This window comes from Passer montanus, unplaced genomic scaffold (genome assembly GCF_014805655.1).
Source record: "Passer montanus isolate IOZ18808 unplaced genomic scaffold, ASM1480565v1 scaffold26, whole genome shotgun sequence".
Classification (NCBI taxonomy): Eukaryota; Metazoa; Chordata; class Aves; order Passeriformes; family Passeridae; genus Passer; species Passer montanus.
The window spans coordinates 4,792,429-4,816,786 of NW_024367261.1; the positions used below are offsets into that span (position 1 = coordinate 4,792,429).

At 42.8% G+C, this 24,358-nt stretch overlaps 1 protein-coding gene and 1 long non-coding RNA gene across 4 annotated transcripts in view; one reads left to right on the top strand and one right to left on the bottom strand.

Moving 5' to 3' along the window:
* The window catches only part of GMPR (guanosine monophosphate reductase), a 41,581-nt gene that overhangs the window by 10,935 nt on the left and 6,288 nt on the right, over positions 1–24,358 (bottom strand). For all 3 annotated transcript variants that reach the window (XM_039712101.1, XM_039712102.1, XM_039712103.1), the window contains exons 4-8: positions 23,608–23,781; positions 15,852–15,933; positions 13,447–13,553; positions 7,859–7,901; positions 1,600–1,759 (exon numbers count right to left, since the gene is read on the bottom strand). In XM_039712101.1, the coding sequence (XP_039568035.1) occupies positions 1,600–1,759; positions 7,859–7,901; positions 13,447–13,553; positions 15,852–15,933; positions 23,608–23,781 (566 nt within the window). The remainder of the gene's footprint in view (positions 1–1,599; positions 1,760–7,858; positions 7,902–13,446; positions 13,554–15,851; positions 15,934–23,607; positions 23,782–24,358) is intronic.
* On the top strand, positions 7,923–22,291 carry LOC120503532. Its single transcript, XR_005627775.1, has 3 exons — positions 7,923–10,931; positions 13,773–13,907; positions 16,801–22,291. It is a non-coding gene; the product is annotated as an uncharacterized LOC120503532 (long non-coding RNA).

Genomic DNA, 24,358 nt, shown 5'->3' on the forward strand with positions numbered 1-24,358 from the left:
TCAGCAAATAAAAACTTGTATTTGAAAACAAAAACACTGAACAGGTTGCCCAGAGACCTGGTGGATGCCCCATGCCTGGAAACACTCCAGGCCAAGTTAGACAGGGCTCTGAGCAAACTCATCTAGTTGAAGATGCCCCTGCTCATTATAGGGATGTTGGACTAGATGAACCTTAAAGGTCCCTTCCAACCCAAATGATTCTGTGATGCCATAATCTAGGCCAAAGGAAATGGCTGTAAGTGCTCTGGCGGAGGCTAAGTTCTACCACTTTGCATTCTGCTAAGTGTTATGTGAATGAGTACACAATTTTATGGTGCAGACAAAAACCACCACAGGAATCAATGCTGGGGTGGAATCAAAGATCCTTCTGTCTAGCATGACATCTGGGATTGCTATCTATCAGCTTGTCTCTGTGTCAAAGCATGAATTCCATTTCATTTTGTGGATCCTATTCTGCTTTACATTCTGTGCTGTCACCTTCACAGAGCTGCAACTCTTACCCATGGTAGCAGCTGGACACACTGGGAAAAACCTGTAAGCTGGAGTGGTTGTAGCAGATGAGGCCAACAAGACTCATCAATCCCAAATGTCTGGCTGGAACTGCAGGTGTACCGAGACTCCTGCAAACAGCAATTTACCAGATGGGACCAGAGCCTGAATCTATGCCAGCAAAGAAGAATCAAAAGGGAACCCTCAATAAACCAGTGTTTACTGTAAGACAGGAGTCATTCTCTAATGAAGTATTTAAGAACCATGTTGTCCAAAGGTAGTGACTAAGACTGCCACTCATAAGAGAAAAGACACAGAAGTTTTCTGATGTCATCTGCTTTTCCAAGAAGTCAACATTCTCAGCACTTTCCAGAGTAAAACAGCAATGGAACAACAGATTTCTTTGCAAAATCTGTCTTCCTTTCCTCTCCCCTGAGGAGTTAGCTCAAAAATGAAGCTTCTGCATTCTGCATTATTTGAGGCTACTCTGGTGCTCTGTTACCAAAAGAGGGCTGGGAAAACTGTACAGCAGGCTTCTGCTGCCTATGAAGACTGCCCAACAAATGCAGAAGGGAATCCCAGAGCTGCATCTGGTGACTGAGTGCTTTGGAAGTCCTGGGCCCTCATCTCTGTACTGGGGAAACCCCAGCTGAGCTTCACCAGTTCACCAGCATCCACCTTCTGCAAGCAGAAGGGAACATGTGAGTTAGCTGGGAATCCTTACACCAAAAAACACCCAATGCAGACAAGCAGAGGGACAGAAACTGCAGCCTGCTATGTCATGTTCCAGCATTTAGTTGATACATATCATGAACGAGCAGTAAGTCAGGAGAGTGCCTAATGACTTCCCAGACCACACTGGTTCAACAGTGACAGCACACCACACCAGCTGCAAACAAGTGAACATCACTGCTCTCAGCTAGCCAGCCCCAGCTCTTTCTCCCCGTCTCCCTCTGGATGCCATTCCTCCCTCAGATCTGCTGTCCTAAGTGTAGGCAACAGCTGCTTCAATAGGAGTAGCAGCATAGGCCTGTTTCCTTCTGCCCAATTCTGCTCCAAAAGTTCCTGGATGGAGGGAACACTACAATTGCTCTTGTGTGGAATTCATACCTGTATTCAGCAACCCCTCCTGCATGCTTCTTCATGGCTGTATCAGAGCTCATTCCATAGAACAGTTTCACCTTCTTGCCATTCCTTTCTATAATGTCTCCAGCACTCTGGTCATGGCCTGCAAACATTCCTCCAATCATGACGAAGTCAGCACCAGCTCCTGTGATCAGCAAAATGACACATAAAAAAGTAGGGAAAGGAGAAAGTGAAAGCCAAAGCAAGAACACAGTGATCTCCAGAAACAATAGCCAGCATTTAATAGTTCGGTACGGAGTCCCCTCCTGTAATACTCACGGCAAACTTGGAGGAAAAGCTTTACTTTAGAACTGACACAGGCTGAATTGTATTTCTCTGGTACTTTAAATAGAAAAAATCCTTTTCTGTTACAATGACAAAGATATAGATTATTCTACTCTATCCCACAACCTTTTATTTTCAAATTCAGTTTCAACCCTTTACTTCATAATAGTATCTGAGTACAATTCCTTATTAACTGTGACTGCAGCAATCAGCAGTCCTAAACACAGGGCTGGGACGTGTTAACTCTGTACAGCTCACTGCTGTACAGAGAAGCTGATGGTTCCAACTTCAAGAGCTTTCTAGGCCACAAGTGGAGAGTGGGAATGTATCCTGAAGAAAAGCAGACTTATGGATGTAATGTAATCCTCCCAGCAATAACATCAAACAATTGATTCAGATTTTTAACTGAAATTATGGATTTTTCAAGTCCATCAGGCTTATGTGTTCAATGTTGTTCTGGATGATTCCTAGTCAAAGAGATCTGGACGGGTCTGCATTTGGTTCCTGTTTAAAAATTCTGGGCCAAGGACCATTACTCCTGGGTTCTATGGTTCTCAGCACACACCACAAAGGAAGTCTAACCCATAGCTACAACTCCTAAATATGTTCCAGATACTGAACAGCAACACTGAATACTCAGTCATGACTGTTCAGTCTGTCTATCTCCTCTGGCTTTGTAAATCATGAAATTGGCTCCACTGGGAGTAAGATCAGGAAGAAGGTTTTTGGAATCATTCTTAATTTTCTACTGTGATCTCCAATATTTCCAGCTGGGCTGGAACTATTCCACCAGCAGCTCCTCCTGTGATATTTTGGCATATTTAGTCTTCCTTGGAAAAATTTGGCTTTTAGTCTTTTATGAGCCTGTGGTGACCCAGCCCTGAAACAAAGCATTTTCCTGTTCATACTCTCTGCTTCTTCAATGTGTATGTGCCAAACAGGCCTCCCTCTGCTCAACTTCTTCCCAGAACTGGCAGAAGAACTGAGCTATAAACCACACTTCACAGAAAGCAGATGAGCTTGAACTACACCCATCCTCCTAAGAACAAATCCAAACTCAAGGGAGATCCCAGACTAGGTAAGTCTGGCATTAGGATTTGCTCTGATCTCTATCACTCTCCAAACAATAGCACCAGACCTTGAAACCTGAAATGTAAGTGAAATCCCTATCACATCTGCTCAGCTTCTACCAAACCTGAAGTTGGGAATATTTTGATCTTGGAACACATGACAAGAGTGAAGTGTGCCAGTTCCTCCATCCACCCCTTTGCCAAAGAGCAGAGCTGGCAGCAGTGCCGGGGGGCAGAGCACCCAGTGGCTCTGCTGACCTCAACTCCCTTTGCCTGGTGGCTGCTTGAAAGGAACATTGTGTCCGTGGTAAAGGGATACTAAAAATGAAAATTGTGCAAAGCACATCACAAGCAATATTTATAGCCAGACACCCATTCAGGTGTCCTATCATGTCAGCTACCTGGCAGATTTCTCCTGAGCTTTCTTGTTTCAGATGGCTGAGTTTTAAAGTCTTGGTTCTATTTATGTCTGCTACTACTATTAACCTGCCAAAAACAAAGGGAATACTCATCTTTTAATTACTGGTGGCAAATTCCTGTTGCTACCTAGCACAGCCTTGCTCCATCTTTGCAAAAAAAAAACACCCTGGGAAACCTAGTTTTTGTCTTCTTCAAGAGTGGAAGAAAACATGAGGAAGGAGAGACAGATTTGAGGTCAAGACTGCAAAGAGGGTGTTTAAACAAGTCAAAAGACTGGCAAAAGACATTCTGGATTCTGCCCTATCAACAGAATTTCCTGATCCCCAATTCTAGTGCCATTTTTTGTTGTGGGTCTTACAGCCTTCAAATTAATAATGCAAAAGGCACAAGAAAACTACACTTCAAAGTCACAGAATTTTGGTTCTTGTGCACTTCTGTATCTATTTACTATTTTCTTTTTGGCTGCATAATTTTGGGAGGGAAGCAAATATGCTTCAATTACAGGATTGAAACTCATCCAACTTGAGTAACTTTTGCAAACTACAACATAATTCATCAAGCTATTCCAGAAGAGAGGAGCTATGTTACAGCAGATGCAGCACGTCTAAACATTGAAACGACACATGCTTGCTGCCCTGCTGCTCCAGAAATCACAAGCCCACATTTAATATACTTCTCCAATGTTCTCCAGAACCTTCCACTGTGCTTCAGTGTTGCAAACATATCTGAAAGTTTGAGTCTGATCCATTATGCTTCCATCAGTTAATATCCGACCAGGAGGTTGTAGTTTTTAGCATGGTCTTTAACTTAAGCATTGTGTAACCACCAGAAGCACTGATGGTGTTTGCAACATCCATTTGCACTCTTTTGTTTTCAAGTACAGATTGATAGCGTGCCATTATTTTAGGTTGTAGGGAACTGGAAGCACCTGGCAACACCCCCTAGATAACACAGGATGTGATGGGGTATGCTGCACACAAGCATCCCAGTAGCTCAGTCAGAGCTGGCTAGATTTGTCCTGGTTTTACACAATGCCACTTTCGTGCACTGACTTTCCCCTTGAGGCCTATGCTGTATCTGGGCTGATTTTGCTCATTCACATTTCACCGTGCCTCCTCTTTCAAGCTATTACAGAACAGCAGTGCTGACGCCAGCCCGAGCTTGCAACACTCACACAGTTCTGCTGGATCTGGATAGAGTCCCTCAGATGTCTTTTGTATGCCTGATTATACAAGTCACTGATAACCAGATTGGCTCTGCACAAATTCAGCTGGAGTCAGCCTGGATTTGTGAGCTGGGCAGCCCTCCAGGCAGATGCAGCCTAAGTTTGCCTGAACCAGAGCTTACCCTGGAATTAACATTCACCTGTGCTCCAGCTGAGCCAGAAAGCCTTTGCAGCAGTAGGTACACACACAGCTGTTGAAAACAGGAGAAAGAACCAGTGTGATCTAGTATAATTTGGAACTAGCGTATGTCCCCAGTTGACTTTTCCATATGATTTTTCCTTCCTTTTCCTTCCCTGCTCCTGCATCTCTTCTAACCACTGCTGTAAGGAACAGCAGTAATGTGTTAAAGATGCTGGCATAGGATTCAAAGTGCACATTCTTTCTTGGCTGTGTCAGAAAAATATATGTGACCTCAGGCAATTGAACTTAGTATTTCTGTGCCTTGACTTCTCAGCATTAAAAAAGGAGACAGTACTGCCTCCCTGGAGCATTCTGAGAAATGTGTTCATGTTATCAGCCTTTCCAAGGGTTCAGTTGTAAGAACCATCTGAGAGCCCAGCTTAAATTTCTTTCATGCTTTCTCTCATTCCTGCATCAAAACAGCTCTTCTTGCCTATCAACCTATATCTTTTTCATTATCATCTCTAATACCCAGATGGCAGTGACATCTTCAGTTAATGCATACCAGGTTCCCATCCAGCAGCTCCAGAACTCCAGCAGTCTCTCCCAAAGTATGCTTCTCTCAGCATTTCTGTTCCACATCTTCAGTGCTTCCCTGTTCCTTGCATTTTAAAATAGGCTTCTACTTTGTTTCCCCTCTGTGAAAATGCCCAATCTGCCTCTGAGTCTTGACACCAAGTCACAGGTGCACCTTAAAGCTTCTCAACATATATTTCTTGGTTCTTCACAATTCTCTCACTTAATCCAGTCTACTCCTTCTGCTTCCATGAACTTGGCTCCTCCAATCACACTTTTAGCCATTTGCCAGTGCTTGTCTTCACATTTGGCATAATTCAAATAGATGCTTTGTCACTGCTTTACAGGGAATCATCCCATCCCATGAAGATTTTACAGTGATCCACCAGAAAGAGATGGCACAATTACTTCAACCAAAGTCCTCTTCTTGTCTCTTGTCCATGCTTTGTCCAGGCCTTCATTCCTAGATGAAATTGTGGGTCTGGGTGTTTTATCACCTGGTCTTTGCTATCCAATATATTCATGTCACTCAAGAACAGAGGTCTCTGCCAGACAATTCAGTATCAAGGCTTTGACTTGTAAATGTTGGGCATGGTGGCTACGCTCTACGAGGCTCAGATAGCCAATCACTTCAGTAGCATTCAATAAACACTGACAGTAATAAAGTTATCTCAAAGCTCATTTTGCCACATACCTTTGACAAAGGCACATCTGGGTCCAGCTTGTCATGTTCACAGTGTCTAACTCTAGTGTATATAATCAGATACAGTAAGTTTATTGCCTCAGGGTCATCTCCATCATTTCTAGCTCTGTAGCTGTGACACACAGTCACAATGATCTGTCAGGGCTACTATCAAAAGTACAACTACTGCCTGGAAAATGTCAGCTTTCTGATGCTCCTCTGTCCAAGGGATAATCCTGTGGCAGCCTTCAGACATGTACCACTGTGAATCCCAGCACCTCTTGATGAACAGAAAAGCCAGAAGGTGTCTCTTCACAGGTTTCAAGCAGGTTCAGGTTCAGTTAGCCCAAAGAGACTACAGGGATCTTTCAGACTCATAATAAACACTTCAAAGAAAAATATTTACAACTCTGTTAAGTTGCTTCCTGTTGTTCTAACTTCTGGAAATGCTCTTGTTGAAGAAAGACCTTTTCCACAGGCCAGGTTTCTATGCAGACAGCTGGGAATACAGTGAAGTCACAGTTTCAGTTCACACGCTCCCAAGGACCACACCACCAGTAAGAACTTGGTGAGCTGTGAAGCCAGAGAAAGGCAGAATAAAGACCTCACTGCAGGCACCATGTCAGAGTGAGGGCTGAGGAGAGGTTGGGCATTTTTTCAACACAATCTTGTCTAAAAGGGTGGATGCTGCTGTTTAGCTATGTTGGAATCAACCAATTGGAAGTATCTGCATCACATCACCACTGGGTAACACAAGGGTTATATGAAATAATATGAGCAAGCACATTCCTTGTTGGTAGTAATCACTCCACAGCTGTCCTTAGAATTCTCTAAGTCTTCCTTGTGATCTGACCTTTCTCAAAACTGGAGCGGTTTGCAAACTTAAAGACAAATTTTGGTTTCAACCTTTCCAGGAGTTGAGTTCCAGGCCTAGATTTTTTCTTGGCAAGTCTGTAATCTGAGTTTAGGCCTGCCTCTACTTTCCACACTTGCAAAGCTTCCTGCAAAGCAGACATTCTGTATCATCATGCACTATGTCTTGTTTTCATACCACCCTGAAATTCCAGTGAGAGACTGTGCTGTCCCACTGTATTCCAGGCATTACCCTACTTGACACGTGCAAAGAGTCTGGCATTTTGGGAGGTGGGGGAGTACCTTTAAATGCCTTGTCATCTCAGGATGCATTTAGTGACTGCATCCCATATGCTGCTGTAACAAGGTTATGGCTAAGTGGCAATCATGAGTTTGACCACCCCACACCAACATAACTCTCATGCCCCATAGACCATACTCACAGATTAAATCCTCTATTCTATCACCAAGAGCTGGTGCAATTCACTGAACTTACTTACATGAAAGCAAAATCTGTTAATAATTAACTTAGATGTTTCAGACATCTGCCTAGCTCTAGGGGATACAGTATAAATAAAATCTCATCTCTCCAAGTGGACAGTTGATCCCAAGAACATCTCCAGAGATCTGGCCTGTCTTTTTGTTTTGCTCTTCTGTCCAAGATGCATTCCACCAGCTCTTCTTCCACTCAAGGCTCAAATCAGCCAGATCTGGCAATGTCCCAGGCATCTCTGAACCCTACTCAGAAGAAACCCTTATCAGTTTTCTTCATATTACTCTCCCAGTAGGTGTACTTCATACACACAGGGCAGATAATTTCTAAATCCAGAATTTGGACTGTCTGTTCCAAAGACTAAATTCATGCCTGGTGCATTAATTTCACTGGAGTCAGCTGCAGGGACTAACTTAACTTCCTGCTAACTGATTACACATTCAGAGTCACAGCGATTCCTGCATCCCTGCTGCCAGGGGCGCTGGAGACACGTCGGGATGTCACAACACGCTGTTCTTACCAAACGCTTTGGCGACATCTCCTGGGCAGTTGCATCCTCCGTCCTGCACAAAGAAAAGATGACAGTGAGTGGCAGCGAGGTCACTCAGCGACCCAGTGAGCACTGGAGCTCTGCGACCTGCAGCACTGTGGCCCCTGCTCAGGAACAGCATGTCAAAAGAGCTGGCTGTGCACTTGGGATGTATCATCTTGGCTATGTTTTCACAGAATCCAAATAATCCTTTCCACTGTTTACCTCCTTGAGGCTCACCTACTCTACTGTACAATCTACTGATAATACACTGGTAACAGCAGCAATGCAAATTCCTGACTGCAAGTTTCCAAGTCCCAGAAACCAGAAAACAAAACCTCCTCTGATGATCTGAATCATTCCCTGCCATTTTAATGTAAGGCTGTGTGATGCAGAGGTACCACAAGCCTCTACCTTAAACCACCGAAGACATTTAAAAGCAATTTCTCAGCAGTTTACAATATATTAAAAGGTCACAGTGGGAGGGAAGAGGGACTATACCATCAGTTATGTAGGATTTTTATCTGATAATCTCTAACAAACATGGTTAATACAATTTTTGGTAAGTGAAAATGAGCCACTCATCCTACTCCTTAATGTTTGCTATGGTCTTGGTAAGGAAGCAATAGCACTCTGGACCTTTAGCATTTTAGACCTACACATTTCAGTTTCAGTGCAATGCAGCAGCTGATGAAGGGGGTTCAGCTGAGGGGAGGGAGATTGTGTATGAGTGATAGAGCTGTAAAAAAGGAATGGCACACAGCAGAGCTCATCATGTGCTGTGGTTCTTTAGAATTTGTAAAGATCTGAGCACCAGATGAAAGATCCTTTAGTCTACACAGTCATTGTACCAGGAGAGCTCCCCATTCCTTTGATGATCTGGATCCATTGCAGACTGCCAGCATCCTTCCTGCTTTTGAAGCTACCCCCAGACTGGCTGGATACCTCATGCTGTTTCACCTCCCTGTTGGCAGAAATGCGTGGCTGTGCATGACCTGCGGCCGAGCGCAGCCAGCCACCCCCTCCATCAGCCCTATTACAGCTGCCTTTGATGGGCAACTGCCAGCGGGGCTGTGGGATACAAACTGTGTGCCCAGAAAAGGATTCAGACACAAACTGAGCAGGTGGATCCAAAAGTGAGTGGCTTTTCAAAGGGCACCCCACTGCAAACAGTGCCTGGTAGAACTTTAAAGGCTTTTATTCCATTTGCTGATAACCTCTAACACATTATATGCCTTTTGTTGAGCTTAGACACCCTTGCTGTCAGCTCCAGGAATGAGTGCTGGGCTGACAGCTGAATCTCTCTCTCCTTTTAATGGCTCTGCTTGTGCAATTCTTTCTTTTTAACAAGTCTGTCATAGCCTGGAGGAGGGTGTGAGTGCGCGTGCATGTGTCAGGGGAGGAAGAGCCACAGTAGAGTCTAATAAACTTCAAAGAACAGTTTTAGGACTTTTACTATCTGAGAGATATTGGCTTTCAGAATGCTTTCTGGTAGGTGGGTTGCAGTCAGTTGCTTTTGGGTGGCTAAAGTATATGACTTTTATAATAAATCCAGTAGTGGCAGTGATGAAGGTTTTATGCTTTCAGAGGTACCATGAGGATTGGGGGGGGAATACTGTACAACCATTAATCACCGGCTTCAAAAAATCTCTCTTTGAATGTTACCAAATTACAAAATGCTGAGCAGCTTAAGAGACTTAAAAGCTCATGGGTTACCATTTAAGATAAAAGGAATTGACAATGATGATTCACAGTCCTTCTTTATCTGTAGATGTCTTCAGTTACTTCAGATAAGCAGGTAAATTTAGTGATTCACAGAAAAGGAAACAAAAAGGGAACATACTAAGCAGTTATGTCAGAAGATGCTATATAATAAAGCCATAAGCAGTGAAGCACTCCATTCCATGTGAAAAAACTGGCACTCTGTTTACAAAGTAAGACTGTTCTGCAGCTGCATTGCCTTGGAAGCTTACCCTTGAAATTCAGCTTGTCCCAACAGGGCCCTGGGTCTAGGCTGAAAATGACTTGTCGATGGCTGGGCTTCAGTTACAGAGTTTGCTGCAGGCTCAGCTTCTACCTCAGAACCCTGGGGAAACTTATCTGTAAAAGTCTGCCTCTGAATTCAGGAGAACTGGCATAATACTAAACTAAGACTACTGGAAAGTGTTATGGTCACAGAACCTGTAGACAGCACAGATTCTGAGCCAGGTGGGTGCTAGGAAGAAGGACAGGGGAAAGCAGCTTTCCCAACAGAATTACTTTAATGTGACTGAAGTAATGTTTTTCTCCCCAGTCTTGTTCTCCAGGTAGATAAGCCATTTTACAAAATTTGGTCCAAGAAAGAAAATTTAGCCCAAGTAAGAAAAAAAAAATACAGTATGGAAAACCAGTATACACTGGCTGAACATTTAGTATTATATGCAATTTATAATGAGTTTATAACTATGATTTATATTTCAAGCAACCTTTATAATAAACTGCATAATCAGTACTTTCTACAAGCACTGTAGCTATCTATTTGCTGGTATCAGCAAACAGATAGCTATTTATTATGCAGGAGATATATAAAGTATGTGGCATGTACCACAGTAAAAACAATACATATGGTGCTTTATTCTGAACTACATATACCGGGTTTGTTTCTGTGTGGAAAAAGGGACAGTATGGCAGTAGCTGGGTGAAGAAGCCCTTAGTCATTCTTTTCACTGAATGCTGGTGACCTATCACCCAGGCAAGGAGAAGGGGAAACAGGGATCTCTGTCAAATGACAGCCACATGAGAGAGGACACATGCAGGGCTGCTTTCCATTCCCCACATTGCTGGCTTACTAGAATATGTGACTGCCTCTGTCCAGCAGAGGAGTTCTCTGACCTAGAAGAAACATCTCCAGCAGGCCCACTCCACTGTAACTCACTGCAGCACTTTTTCAAGGCCAATGGATTAGCAAGAATGAAAACTGAGACTACTGGCTCCCAGACAAACAGCACGGGACAGAAACCATGCCTGTATCTCATGGAGGGTTTCCTCTCTGCTTTCAGTGAGTCATGAAAGATTCATTTCTGAGGTGAGCTTTTAGTCTTACAGATAATTTAGCATGAGGAAAGTAACTGGTGCAATTTTACCTCCTACTTCTCTGTGTAAATGACTAGACAGACACCAGGTGTTCACTTGGACTATAATGTTTGCCTGAAAATTGTCACCTTCCTTGTCAACGAATCAGTTCCAAAAATCATACAAGATAACTTCAGTAATAGGAACATTTAAAATCCCAGTTTGTGCTCCCATTCTAGCAGAGCTCCTGAAGATCAGGGCTCAGTCATGCTGTGCTCTCTGCAGTGCCTACACTGTGCTCAGCACCATCACTTCCTCATTCTGAGAGTGAGACTTCTTTTCCTTCATATGGAAATTGTACCAACATAACAAGAATGAGGAGTTCATTTGATGAAGGTACTGGACAAAAGTGGATACAAGAAAGTACCCCAAGGGAGTAACCCATATCACACCATTAGCTACAATCTACATGAAGCTAGCTGGTAGGCTTTGAATCTTTTCACATCCTTCCTGCTACTTTCATATCAACATAACAAAAACTGCTGGACACATTTTCTCCGGGGGAATTGACATAGATAGCTGTGATAATACTCTGCCTGTAGGGATTTTTTTTGGCTCAGGTAGGGTGTGCCCCTTCTTCAATCCACAGAAAGACAGCAGTGAGACATTTTGAGGGATGCCATGTATACTTGTTGCCACCAGTCCCAATCCTATACTTAGAATTGCTGCCATATGGTGTTTTTCTATCATGAGGATACCTCTCTTCCATGATATTCTTGCCAGAGCTCTGGCAACAACCATGCAGTCCAACCTTTTCTTTCCCTAATAAATACACCAATACCCATCTGAATGCTCCAGAAATCAGGCATGATGTCCTTACCCTTGCTTTACCCTTCTTAGATTAGGTGACAGAGTTGAGCTGATGTGAGAGGCTGCAGCTGAAGGTATTTCTCTTGGCCCAGATGTTGGTAGCAGACAAGTATCAAATTGCCCTCCTATATTCCCCCACAGGGGGCTGAAAGATGCGGGATCACTGAAACCTGAGCAAGTTAAGAACTGATCCATTCCCAAAGCAGGAAAGTAAGCCTCTAATTTTTCAACAGTCTGAATACACACTCCCTGTTTTATTGTAAAATCAGGATAACAGCATTCTTCTGAGGGCTACTAGCAGAAAGTTATTATTGCAAAACTGAGATGGATCTCTGAGCACCACTGCCACGATGACACCTATACTTATCCAGCCTTCACAGTAATGAGTGAGGCGTTCGTGCTCTATTGCACGTGTTCTACTGTCTGTTATAGATAGGAACATTTGCAATACTGCCCAAAGTCACAAAAATCACAGACTGCCTCTCTTTTTTTTCTGCAAAATTCAGATAGAGGAGCTATAGAGAGGAGGGACTGCATATTCATTAACAATAAAGAGCAAGAGAGATCTGACTGTAACACATGCTCCTGCTCCATTATACTCCAAGAGATCCAGTCAAACCCTTTACCCATCCCCAATCAGTTTGTTTTCCTCTCACTTCTCTCCTCAACAATGCAACACAACACTCCTTCCTCCCATGGATACTAGTCCCAACTAGGTAGAAGACACCAGAGCCTTCCAGTGATTTCACTTGGCAGTAGAACTAAAACCCAGTGTGTGGTATCTCCTAGAGTGGCAGAGGGAGGCTGCTGGCTGTGAGCACAGCACACAGGTGAGCCCCTGTGCTCTCCCCATGAGCAGCTGCCTCACAGGCAGCCTGCAGAGGCTGTGCCAGCCTGACATGGCCAGGACACACTGACTGCCTGTGTGTGCCCAAACACACAGCACCTTTGGGTGCTGCAGACTGCACTCCAGCTCAGTCTGGAGCCATGCTTACCAATTTACTTTCTCTCTGTGAGGTGAATCTGGTCTTCCTGACAAGAGTGGAAACTGCCATTAGCAGGCAGTACAGAGAGATGCTTTTTTTCCTCCACAGGCTTGTTAGTTCCCCAGAGTTTAGTGAGAATGTAAGTGGCTCACATGCCAGCTGTGCTCAAAAGAGCCACCTCAAACACTCCTGCCCCTGCACAGAGAGCTTTGTGAGGATGCTCTTGGAATCAATCCGACCAGGGGACACATGGGCTCGCATCATTTTACATTTTACTCCCTTCTACTGCCTGCCTGTCCCCCAGTCACACTCTGAAGAAAGTCATGTTTACATTGCACCCCTTTTTCAGAAGTCTTTCATAGGAATTACTGTTTGCTTCAATAGTGAAAACACTAGCAAGCTTCCTATTCTGTTTACATAACAGCTTACTCCACTAAGGAAGAAGCAGATTTCAAAAGGCATAAACAAGAGTGAGGTGCCCACATTTTTTTATGATAGGGAGCTGGTTTCTTTACATCTGGATCTCCACTGACTGTCCTAGGAACTAATACAGGAGTCAACTGGGGATGACAGAAGGACAGGCTTTAACATGCAGGGTACTAGACTGCTTGATTCTCCCGTTTCACAACGATTTGTACAGTGGGAATCTGAGAGTGGATGATAGTTACTTACAGAGATGATATGTCCTTTCAAGCCATGTGCTGAGTCTGCACACTCAATAACAGCACTTAGCTGTGGATAGCCCACCCCTGTCTTAATCCGAGTGGTACACACAGAACCTAGACAAGAGAACAAGAGGAATAAACATCAGGATGACAGAAATGACACAGAAAAAATGTGCTTCTATCAGCATTATTTTTCCTCCAAGAAGTCTCTGTTGCCAATGCTGGCTTCTCACAGATAAAAGGAGCACATAGGAACTTGAGTTCTGAAATGCTCTCATACCACTTCATGGGAGCTGTGGCTGAGGAGACTAATGCCCCCCCTTTCTTCTCCAGGGCTAGTCCCAGTTCAGTTCTCATCAATAATGCTTCTCAGTGAGGGAATTACTGCATCACAAGAAAGCAAATCTGACTGAGGTGCCTGAAGGGAAGGGACAAAAGGACCAGAATCACAACCTGAGAGACTCAGCAGTAAGCATTTATTACCTGATTACTTCTTCTAATAAATATTTCTATCTTTTTTCTGCATGTTTAAAGAAGTACTTCTCTGGTAAAATCTGTGATTTTTTTTGTAACCATTTTCCCATCTTTTATTTCATACTGAAGGCAGGAATATCTGGCTGATGGCAATTTTGGGGAATATAGAAATATCAGCACACAGCATTTAAAAAGTGAGATAAGTAATCAGAAAGCTGTACAGTACAACAAGGGAAATATAGGAACTATATCTACTCATTGAACGATATTATTTATACCCATACACTGTGCATGCATGTATGTATACATAAAAATAAAGGCATGTATATCTTCATCTATCTATATATAATATATTATATATATATATAAAAACAATTTACTTACAGTTCAACATAGCAACATGGCAACAGACCTTTTGGAATACCATCTCTATTTTGTTCCCTCAAATTAAGAGTCAAATGAGGACTACTTTTTGCCAGTCTAGGTCCTATAATTTAGGATAGAGACCTAAAAGGTCTGCATGATAAGAGAATTTCAAAACAGATTCTAAACCAAAATGCAGTGAAATCTGAATCCCTTCACTCAGCTGATATCCAGGTATACTCAAGCTCCCAGTAAAGCAAAAGCTACCAAAGATCCTTCAAAGAACTGACAAAGTGAAAACACTGAGAAGAATTCTTGCAAAATAGTAAGAAAGTTAGTTTTAATGTAATTTCCACAGGGCTTGTACTGCATAGTGTACGTAATGCTTTATAATAAATCAGTGCCATTTTTCACAAGATGGATCATTATCTGGAAAAGAGCCTCAAGACCTGAGGGAGAAACATTTGTTACTTGTGAGTTTGCATGGTCAATTTGTACAGATCTGTTCAGGAAGGACTATACAGCATTTACCTGTAATTCCATGTTAGAGGCTACAAACTATAATTATTCTTCTTTTAAATCTGAATTTGCCCATGACAATTACACCATGAAATCGCTGTTGTTGATTCTTCATGTATTTTGCAGTATTTATTGTTTGATGTCTTCCTGGGCACAACTGCAATGTTTATTACATCATTTTCTCTGCTCCAGTTACCCATTCATGGACTGTAACTATCTGGCACTGCAGAGTAAACAATCTGCCTGCACTGCACTGGCTGATCACAGCTATACTGCCAGTGGCATTTGTGTTAGCCACTTTAAAATCTAGCCCACATATGGTGACTCCAGCTGCAGTCTAAGAAGAAAATAGCAAAAGAAGGAACATGTGAAGGAAGGCACAAGGAAAGGGGCGAGGGAGGGAAGAGATTATGGCAGTGTATGCCAGACAACATTAGGGAAGGGAAGATAGGGAAAACACTGTAAGAAGGTCAGGGTTCTCTTGTTTATCCATGGAAATGTTAGAGTGATAGATAGCATGTAAGTACATTAATGTAAATTTTAGCTCCCGGCAACAGTAATAGGTAGAGGCAAAGTTATCCCTATTTCACAATTTACACCATTTCATCTTTGAAGACATTGACAGGGATAACATCAGCTTCACAGAACACAAATCATAAAGCTACTCAGAAACCCATCTTTCCTTGGTAGAGCTGGACACCTGGACACAGTATCCTTTGAGCTTAGCTTGGATGACTCATCCTCTTTTCAATAGGCTTGAAAAGTGTTCCAAACACAACACGTTACCAGTGATAATGTCAGGAACTCAGGCAGCCCAGTGCTTCCAATAACAACTACCTTCACTGACTGAAGGTGCAATGTGCAACACTGTTCATTACGAGACACTGGCACCCAGTATGTGCATTTCTTAAACACAGTGTGCAAGTTCACTGGTACTTTATTGACCTGAGTGGCTCTTGGCATTCTAACAGGCAAGGAAACAGCATTATATATTTGTTCCATCTGGACAACTCCTCTGTCCTCTACCAATGGTACCAAAAGCCACCCTTGACTTACCTGGTCCAATACCCACTTTAATAATATCTGCTCCAGAAATAATAAGTTCTTCTACCATCTCTCCTGTAACAACATTGCCTGCCTAGAAAGAAAGAACAGTATCATATATACAGGAGATTTCAAGACTACTGCAGTAAAGACTAAAAATGATAATGTAAAGTTTGATCCAGAGCTTTTAGAAGTTGAACTATGCAGAGTATGGAAGAATATAGTTTACCATACTGTTCCTTGGACATGCCACCAAGAATAAATCAGTTGTACAGATAAATTCTCGAGTCAAATGAATTTAACAATCCTTAGCATTCCATCAGGAGATCTGCTTTATCATCCATACCCCTAACCCTCACCCAGAGGTTCTCAACCACATCATCCCTAACCACAGGGGCTATTCTTCTCTCTTATAAACAGTGAACTCCTCCACCTCTCCAGCCCTACCTATCTCTCCATGCCTTTTGCCTAACTCCCTTTGCAGGAAGAAGTTCAGATCTTGTTTAAAATGCTGGAAAATACATTTTTCTTTAGGATTCAGTATTTTGCCCACTGAGAGTAAGGTACTATTTCTCTAATTTTGTGCACTGGTGCCAAAATTGGTATGCACATACAGACAATCTAAATCTGAGCATTCACACCATATATATACATTTGGGTGTGGTGATGCCACTGGTTAAAAACAGGGGTTTGGTTTCCTCTGCGTGACCTTTGCAGAAATACAGCAAGCATGCTGGTTAGGGTAACATCTTCTTTGAAAGAAATTCTGAACTGGTTTGTGTTCTTTACCATATTTTTTCTTGCACTTCAATAGCTCTTTTCCTCCTTTTGCCTACATTGCTATCTTTACTGAAAGTGAAGACAGTTCTCTCAGCCTTTGTCTTGCTTCTTCTAGAAAACTTCTTCTATTGGCTCTCCACATCCCTAATCAATTGCTTAATATTTGTTTGCCTTATACTAGACTTCCTTGAAGTCACACCAGACAGACCTTTCTGAACCTGAGGAATGAGAACTGTCCACAGTGGTGGAGGTGAGTACTCACCAAGGCTTTGCACAACACTTGCCTTTTCTATGGAAATATCTTGCCTGACACAGAAGAATGCATTTGCCTGTGTCACACTGGTGGCTCACAGTCACCTTGTGATCTACTCACGCCTCCAGGAACATTTACCTACTCAAAATTGTAGCAGAAAATTGTAGAACTTCCCCTGATACTGTGCTACCTATTCCTAGAGTAACGTTTTTCACATGTGGTTTATTGAGGTGGGGGCCCTCTTCTGTCAGAGCCTCAGCTGGGTATGTGGCCTGTAGTAACATACCATGAGACACAGATTTTTCTGCTTCATGGATGCTGTGAATGCAGAGAATGCCAGTGTGATGAAATTATGATACTTTTAATAAAAGAAACCATAAAACAACTTTCCAGCACACACTTGGTAATTGGCTTGCAAAACTGGTGAAGTCCAGAGAGCTGCCAGGCTATTTCTATTCAGTTAAAGAGACATTTTGATGCAAGCCCAGTGTGACAAGACAGGCCCTTGCATGTGTCCAACTGTGCATCTGATGGATCAGCAGAGTGAGGCTAGAGATTAATACCCTTGCCAGGAGTGTCCTCTGTCCAGATGATTTACAAGGAAAAGACAGTCTTCAAAGAGCAAAGATTTCAAATGACATTTGAATCCTATTCAAAGGAGATTTATGAGCTAAAACCTATGCTTTGAGTTATATTTGAAAACAAACTGTTAGCCAGTGCATTTTCAGACCACGCTTTCCTCTCTGCAAAGGGCTGCACAAAGCAAATGAATGCTGACATAGCACACACTGAACTGACTCACTACAGCTGTACTAACTGCATTCCCATAGTCTGAGGGAACACTGGACAGGAATGCGATTCTATACATTGCAGCCCACAATTTAAGAAGGATGCGAAGATCTTCTAAGGTGCCAGAAGAAGGTAGAAAAGGTGGTGATGCAACTGAAAGGCAGGTACTGTGGGAAGTGGCCATGGCACCGGGTTCATCTAGCTTGGACAGAAGGTGGCCCAGGGGTGACCTCATTGCTCACTACAGCTTCCTGAGGAGGGGAGGTGGAGAGGGAGATGCTGAGTTCTCCCTGGGATCCAGGATGCATATGAATGGCTCAAAGCTGTGTCCCTTAGGGAAGTTCAGACCAGACATGAATAATCAGTTCTTCAGCAAGAGGGTGGACAAACCCTGGAACAGGCTTCCTACAGAGGTGGTCAATGCCCCATGCCTTTGTGTGTAGTTTCCCAGGACTTCCCTCACAGCCCTCTTGTAAACTGGAATAACACTGTTAAACCTTCTGTCATCAGGAACCTCCCCACACTCCCAAGACCATTGACAGGTGATGAGAAGGGTCCTGCTCTAACATTTGCTACCTCTTTGGCACTCTTAGACAATTACAAACCAAGTTTGGTTTGTATCTCAGCTCTGTGGCTTGCCTCATGTCTACAGAACATTTCTAACCAGGAAAACTGCACAAGATAAACCTCCAGTTTTCCACATAACCTGTTTTGCACTTGTACTAAGGACAAGCTATTAATTTCTAGAGATCTGAATTTAGATCTAGAGATGTTCAGAAAACCTCTTACATAATGATACTGCAGGACTTAGCAAGTGTTTGTAGCAGTACTGATACGGGCAGAGGACGAGGCAAATTCTGAAGTCCTTATTAGTATCACTTTTACTCAAATGTAACTACTGCCGAAGTCAGCAGAAGGGTACCCAGGGATACTGGGCAAGGCCTGTTCTCTACTTACTGATTTCTGACTCCTATTTCACCATTTATTTATTTTTACTGAATTTTGCTTCCTCCCTTTATTAGCTTGAAACAGCTGACAAGCCACCACCTGAAGCACTTAGAAAAACAATGACAATATCAAGCAGCAATTTGTGGTCTATGATACAGGACCACTTAACTCTGCTCAAAAGAGCATGATATTGATTAAAAATAAAATAAAATAGAACAATCAGGAAATAAAGAATATATAATAGGTACAGTGTTCCAGCTACGTGCTGCTTCCTTTCTGCTCAGTGGTAATTTGTTATACTAACTGTACATTCCAAGGTGGGGTGATGGAGACTGTGCCACTGAAGACATGAAGGAAACAGTTTACCTCTGGAAGGCAGATGACCACCTGTGCTGTATGACACACACCACAGTACAACTTGGTGAAATACTGGAACACATTCAAAAGTTTCATAAATAGGAAGGAGCAGGTATTCAAGTCAGTGGTTGCATGAGATTTGGGATCTAATATGTATTTAACTTAAACAGCAGTGTCATCTTATTAGCAGAGCACAGAGGGTTGTCAAACTGTCTCTTAAGAAATGTTAACCAGACGTTTACTGTTAAGTTACTGCTAGAAAATGTTGGAACTGCATATGTTGGTTCAAAATGCTCATCCTAGCAGGGAAAAGCACTTATGTCCCCAGCATACATTTTTTCCTGGAATGCATGTACACACATCACTGATTTCTGTCTTTCTGAATCTGCAGATCCTTAACAAATTTTCAAGGAAGATGTGGAACTCTACATAGCAGACTTCAACCTGCCAATGAGAGGTTTGCTTCTTTTAGGTACTTTTTGCAGACCTCAGAGAGCATAAAAAAACCCCACTATGAGAGAGGCACTGTTATCTGTATGTGAAGAGACCCCAGTATGACAGCTGAAGGGAAATCAGTTTACTCACATCCAGCTGGACTCTGCTTTACTGAAACCAATGCTTGCCTTACCACCAACACCAGTATGACAGCTGAATTGAGGCCAAAGGGCTTTTGAAGTCACCACTGGCATGGTAAAGCCAGAATACTTCAATTAAAAAAAAAAATCTGAAAAGATCAATATAGAAAGACTGAGACCACAGAAATTAAACCCTCTTAAGATTAACTTAAAAGAATAGAACACAATTGGAACATGCACTGTGAAGTCACTACAGACAATACACTGTGTAGTGTGTTTACACAAGTAGTCAGGGAACAAAGCAATTGGTGCAAGTTTTGTGATGTATCATCACTCAGTATGAGGTTTCAAGTGAACACCGCCCTGGGTCATTCCAGCACTGTCCAGGATGACTGAACTGTGGGTAAGTCCTGAGGAAAATCCTGGCCTCAGAAAAGTCAAAGGGAGTTTCCCTACTGACTTTAATGAGATCAAGATTTTACCTAACAGGATTATAAAGACTATGGCTTCTCTGACAGAGATACAAAATTAGTGAACACATAGGGCAGTGCCTCTGAATTTCAGTCAGGCATTTGATACTGTGCCTCATGAAAGCCTGCTATAAATATCGACTCATACTGCCTAAGACAGGAACACTGCTGCACTGATTGAAAGCTGCTGGCAAATGGCAAAGGATTGAGCTGGGGAGAAGTGTCTATGACAACAGTTCTCAAAACTTTCTTCTTGTATCCTAGAGGAAAGCACAGTCTGTGCCTCCACATTATCAGGAAGACGGCCAAAGGACACTTCCCACCCACAAAAGTAAGGGGTGCTTACCCATGAGGTGGAGATGCCCTTTGCAAGGCTGAGCCATACCCAGTGGGTGCTTGCACTCATTTCTGTGCCTGACCTGAGGCAGGTTCAGCAGCATCACTCTCTCCTGTCCTGGGATCCTCCCTGGCCCCTGTTCTCAGACATCAGCCCTGGTAGACATGCCACAACTGAATTTACTCTGGTGTGTGTTCCAGGGATGAACTGGGAGTAGTTTACATGGCTTTCTCTGACTGAATCCTGCCTCCATTCTGCCTCCAAGGCCCAGAAAAGTTCTGCTACTGACTCCAAGGAGGAGCAACAATTTCTGGCTCCTGCTGTTTCCCTCTGCTTCTGCTTTGCAATTCTGCTTGCCTCCTTCTCTGGCTCACATCTTATGGGCTACTGTATCTCCAAGTGTGCTCCTGCCTCAGTCTTCTTCCGGCCACACTCCCTGCTCCCCTCAGGGTTGCTCTTCTATAATGAACAGAGGAATAGCATGAAAAGACAAATTCAGGATAAAAACTTGGCAAACCTTGCAGGCAAAGATAACTTAGCTTGTAAACAGACTTTCAGGGTGATGGAATAACCCTAAAGTCTAAAATTAAACTAATAAATAGGAACGATGCAACCTGTAATGTAAAGGCTCTGATCCTCCATCATGAATGCTGACTAATGGTTTTCTTTAGACTTGAGCAAGCAAGCACAATTGATGCACATAACGCTGCAAAACAGCAAAACATTCCAATGGGTGATCCTCCTCAGGATCTTCCTGGTTCTGGGAGGCATTCTGGGACACTCAGAAGACTTAAATATTCCTTCTTTCCCCATTCCCAACCTGATGAGTGATTTAAGACAAGTCATGCTGTACCTTTGTGCCCTGTTTGTCTTCCCTACCCTTTGTGTTCCATGGAGAAACTGATCTTCTTTGTAAATACAAAATGCAGTAGTAAAAAACCTTGTGTCATCTTCTTCAGGCAGAAGAAAATAAGGTAGATTACAAAAGAAAGTATTTAAAAAGATGGAAACATGGATTTGAAAGGTTGTTACACAAGAGACATCCTTGATCTGCAGGGGAGTGCTGGCCACAGAGAGTACTACATTAACCACAGCTGCTTTGTACATCCCCTTTCAGCCTCAGAGCTGAACCCATTACGTGGCTCCTGGGAACACACATTCCCTAAGATCCAGAGTTGGGTTACTGTTATGTATTGCACTGCAGCTGACTGTGGAATGAATAGTCATGCTGAGGAAAGCAAACAAGGTCCTGGAGATCACTTTCAGCTATGAGAAAGCTTCTTTATTTTTATACCTCCTATTTAACTGCTAACCCTTTTGTTTGAAAGGCCCAACAGCAGAGAACATACTGCAGGCACAGCACAGACACACCAAAGCAGTCAGAACAGGTAGCAGCAGGACATGTTTTCCAGATTACCATTAAAAGGAGCCTAGACCAGCTCCTGCATTTCAGCCAGGAACAGCTTCAAAAGGCCATTTTGGCACAGAACGTGAAGTAATTTGGAAGCAGGGTAGAGGTGGGTGTCTAGTTGCATCAGAGACATTCAGAGACTGAACAGACTCTGGAGGCTCTGGAAAACTGAAGGTTTTTAAACACCCCAAGTTTGTTAGCATGCTTTTAGGAGTGGAAATTATTGCTGTGCAGAGATGAAAAACATAAGCCATATTAAGCCATGTTCAGATAAAGGAGCTACAATCAGAGAAGGCAACTGAACAGGTCAGGGCTGTAAATGTGCTCAAGCAGGTGGTGCTGTCAGGACAATGAGACCTGAAGTAACAATAACCTTAGCCACAAAAGCAGAGATACTAGGAAGGCAGCTGAACAGATGTGGAAGGTGGATGAGACTGGCCTAAGAATCCTGGACGAAAATCTGGTCTTGATATCTGACTTTGACATTGACCTTCTCTGCCTTCTGGGGAATTCATCTTGGTTGAGTTCCCTCCTCAGTCAGCAAAGTCAGCAATCTGTGGGGAGGTGGAGGAGGGCATGACACACAATTTTCTTTCCACTCCTGACAGAGATAATCTTTGACTTTAACTATGTGCTTTAAGCTCCCTCCCATAACTCTTCAAAGACAAAGACACTACAGTAATCACGTCACTAGGGACAATACTTCATATCCAAAGCAAGGAAACAGCTTCTTCCCTCACTGCAGTGAACATGAAGCAGAAAGCTCAGAAGGCCCACATTTATCATTTCATAGTTCCAAAATCTCTCTCTCCACGGCCATAGGATATATGACTATACCAAAATGGCTCCCACCTCTCCTGGCAGCTGTTGAAGAATGCCTATTCATCAGCCTATGATAACCCAGAATCCAACAAGCATTTCAGCTCCCTTCAGCTTTCCATCATTCCAAAGCAAAAACACAGCCTTCCTCCAACATGTGAGAAAGGAATGCATTCTCTTCTGAGCTGCTTGAACATGTTATTCTCTATTGAACCAAGAGAGATTAGGAACATTCTTACTTCACATTTACTTTACATGCATGAAGCTTTATCTTTGGCATGGGAAAGCAGGCAAATGATGCCTAAACACATGATTTTTTTGCTGCACTGGCTTGAAGAAAGGCTGATAACCTCATTACTGAGGACAGCTTGTTTGAGGATTTCTGCTATTCTCATGGAAACAATTCTGACACATTTCTTCAAGAGCCCTGGGAAAGCAGCAGTAGTGCTCTTCTGCTAGGAGTTCCACATCCATGTAAACACCCTATTTTTGGTGCAAAAAGGCTCAAGGAAGCATGGGATTAGTACTCTGAGATGGGATAGCAACATCACAGAAAGCACCATGAAAAGCCCAAGCACTGACCATTCTGCTCCCTGATAATGCTGTTCACAACTGCCCAACATCCCTCTTATTCTTATCATGGACAAGGATCAGTCTGCATTGATCTGTCTTCATAGTGATCAGCTGGCCAGAAATGTACAGCAAACCTCTGCTTGGAATCACCAAAATAAACCTATACACTTAACAATTAGAGGTCTCATCTAGTGTGGGAAGGAGGACATGAGTAGAAAAAGAACTGGATCCACCCAGTCCTCCATGCCAACCTATCCAGACAGCTGTATCAGATCACACACTAAACATTTCCAGAGAAATCATCAGCAATGGATGGACAATACCAAACTATTATTAAACACCCTTCCTTGCTTCCCTTCCTTTTCTAGCTTCTGATGCCTACCAGTCAAACTCTGGGTCCTGTTCCTGGACAGAATTCACACACACACACCCCCTCCACCCCTTCTACACACTTACCATAATGGTGTGATGTGGGAACAGAGCACGGACAGACTTCACAAACTCCACAAAATACTCTGAATATCCATTTGCCACATCCAGGCAGATGTATCTGATAGCTGGAATGGCCTCTAGAATACTTGTTAACTTTTTCAAATCATCTTGTCCGCTACCTGAGCTTGCTGCTACATGCTAAAAAAACAAAGTGAACAAAACAGAGAAGTAGGTTGCAAAAACTGAAATAAACACACACAATTTGTATGTCTTTTCCTGCATAGTCTTGGCAGGACTTGTGCTGGTAACTAGTGAAAAATCACACTATGTAATATGAAATAAATACCTTCCTGGGAAAATCAGTGGGCTATTTCTGTCTAGTTTAAATTATATAAAAGAGAGGGAAATCAGCTGTCTAGCATTCATTCACAAGTGGATTGTCACAGGCATATATAATCATCTGAGATCAATCAAGGTTCAGCCATATTCATAGTAATATGAACACAGATGAAGCCCTAACTTGGTATATTTCCAGGAAGTTAGGCAAAATTTGGGGCACTCTCAGAGAGTAAAATCTGGGTCTTCAAGTTCACCACGTGCTCCTGTGATCTACAGAATCACAGAATAATTTTGCTGGGAAGGGTCCTCTGGAGATTTTGTAGTCTAATCCCTTTTCTCAAGCAAGGTCAGCTACCACTGAAAACAAGCAGATTCCTTCTTTCTTTGTCTTCCAATAAGTTCTTTCCAAAAGAAAAATAGTTTCCACAGCTGTTGG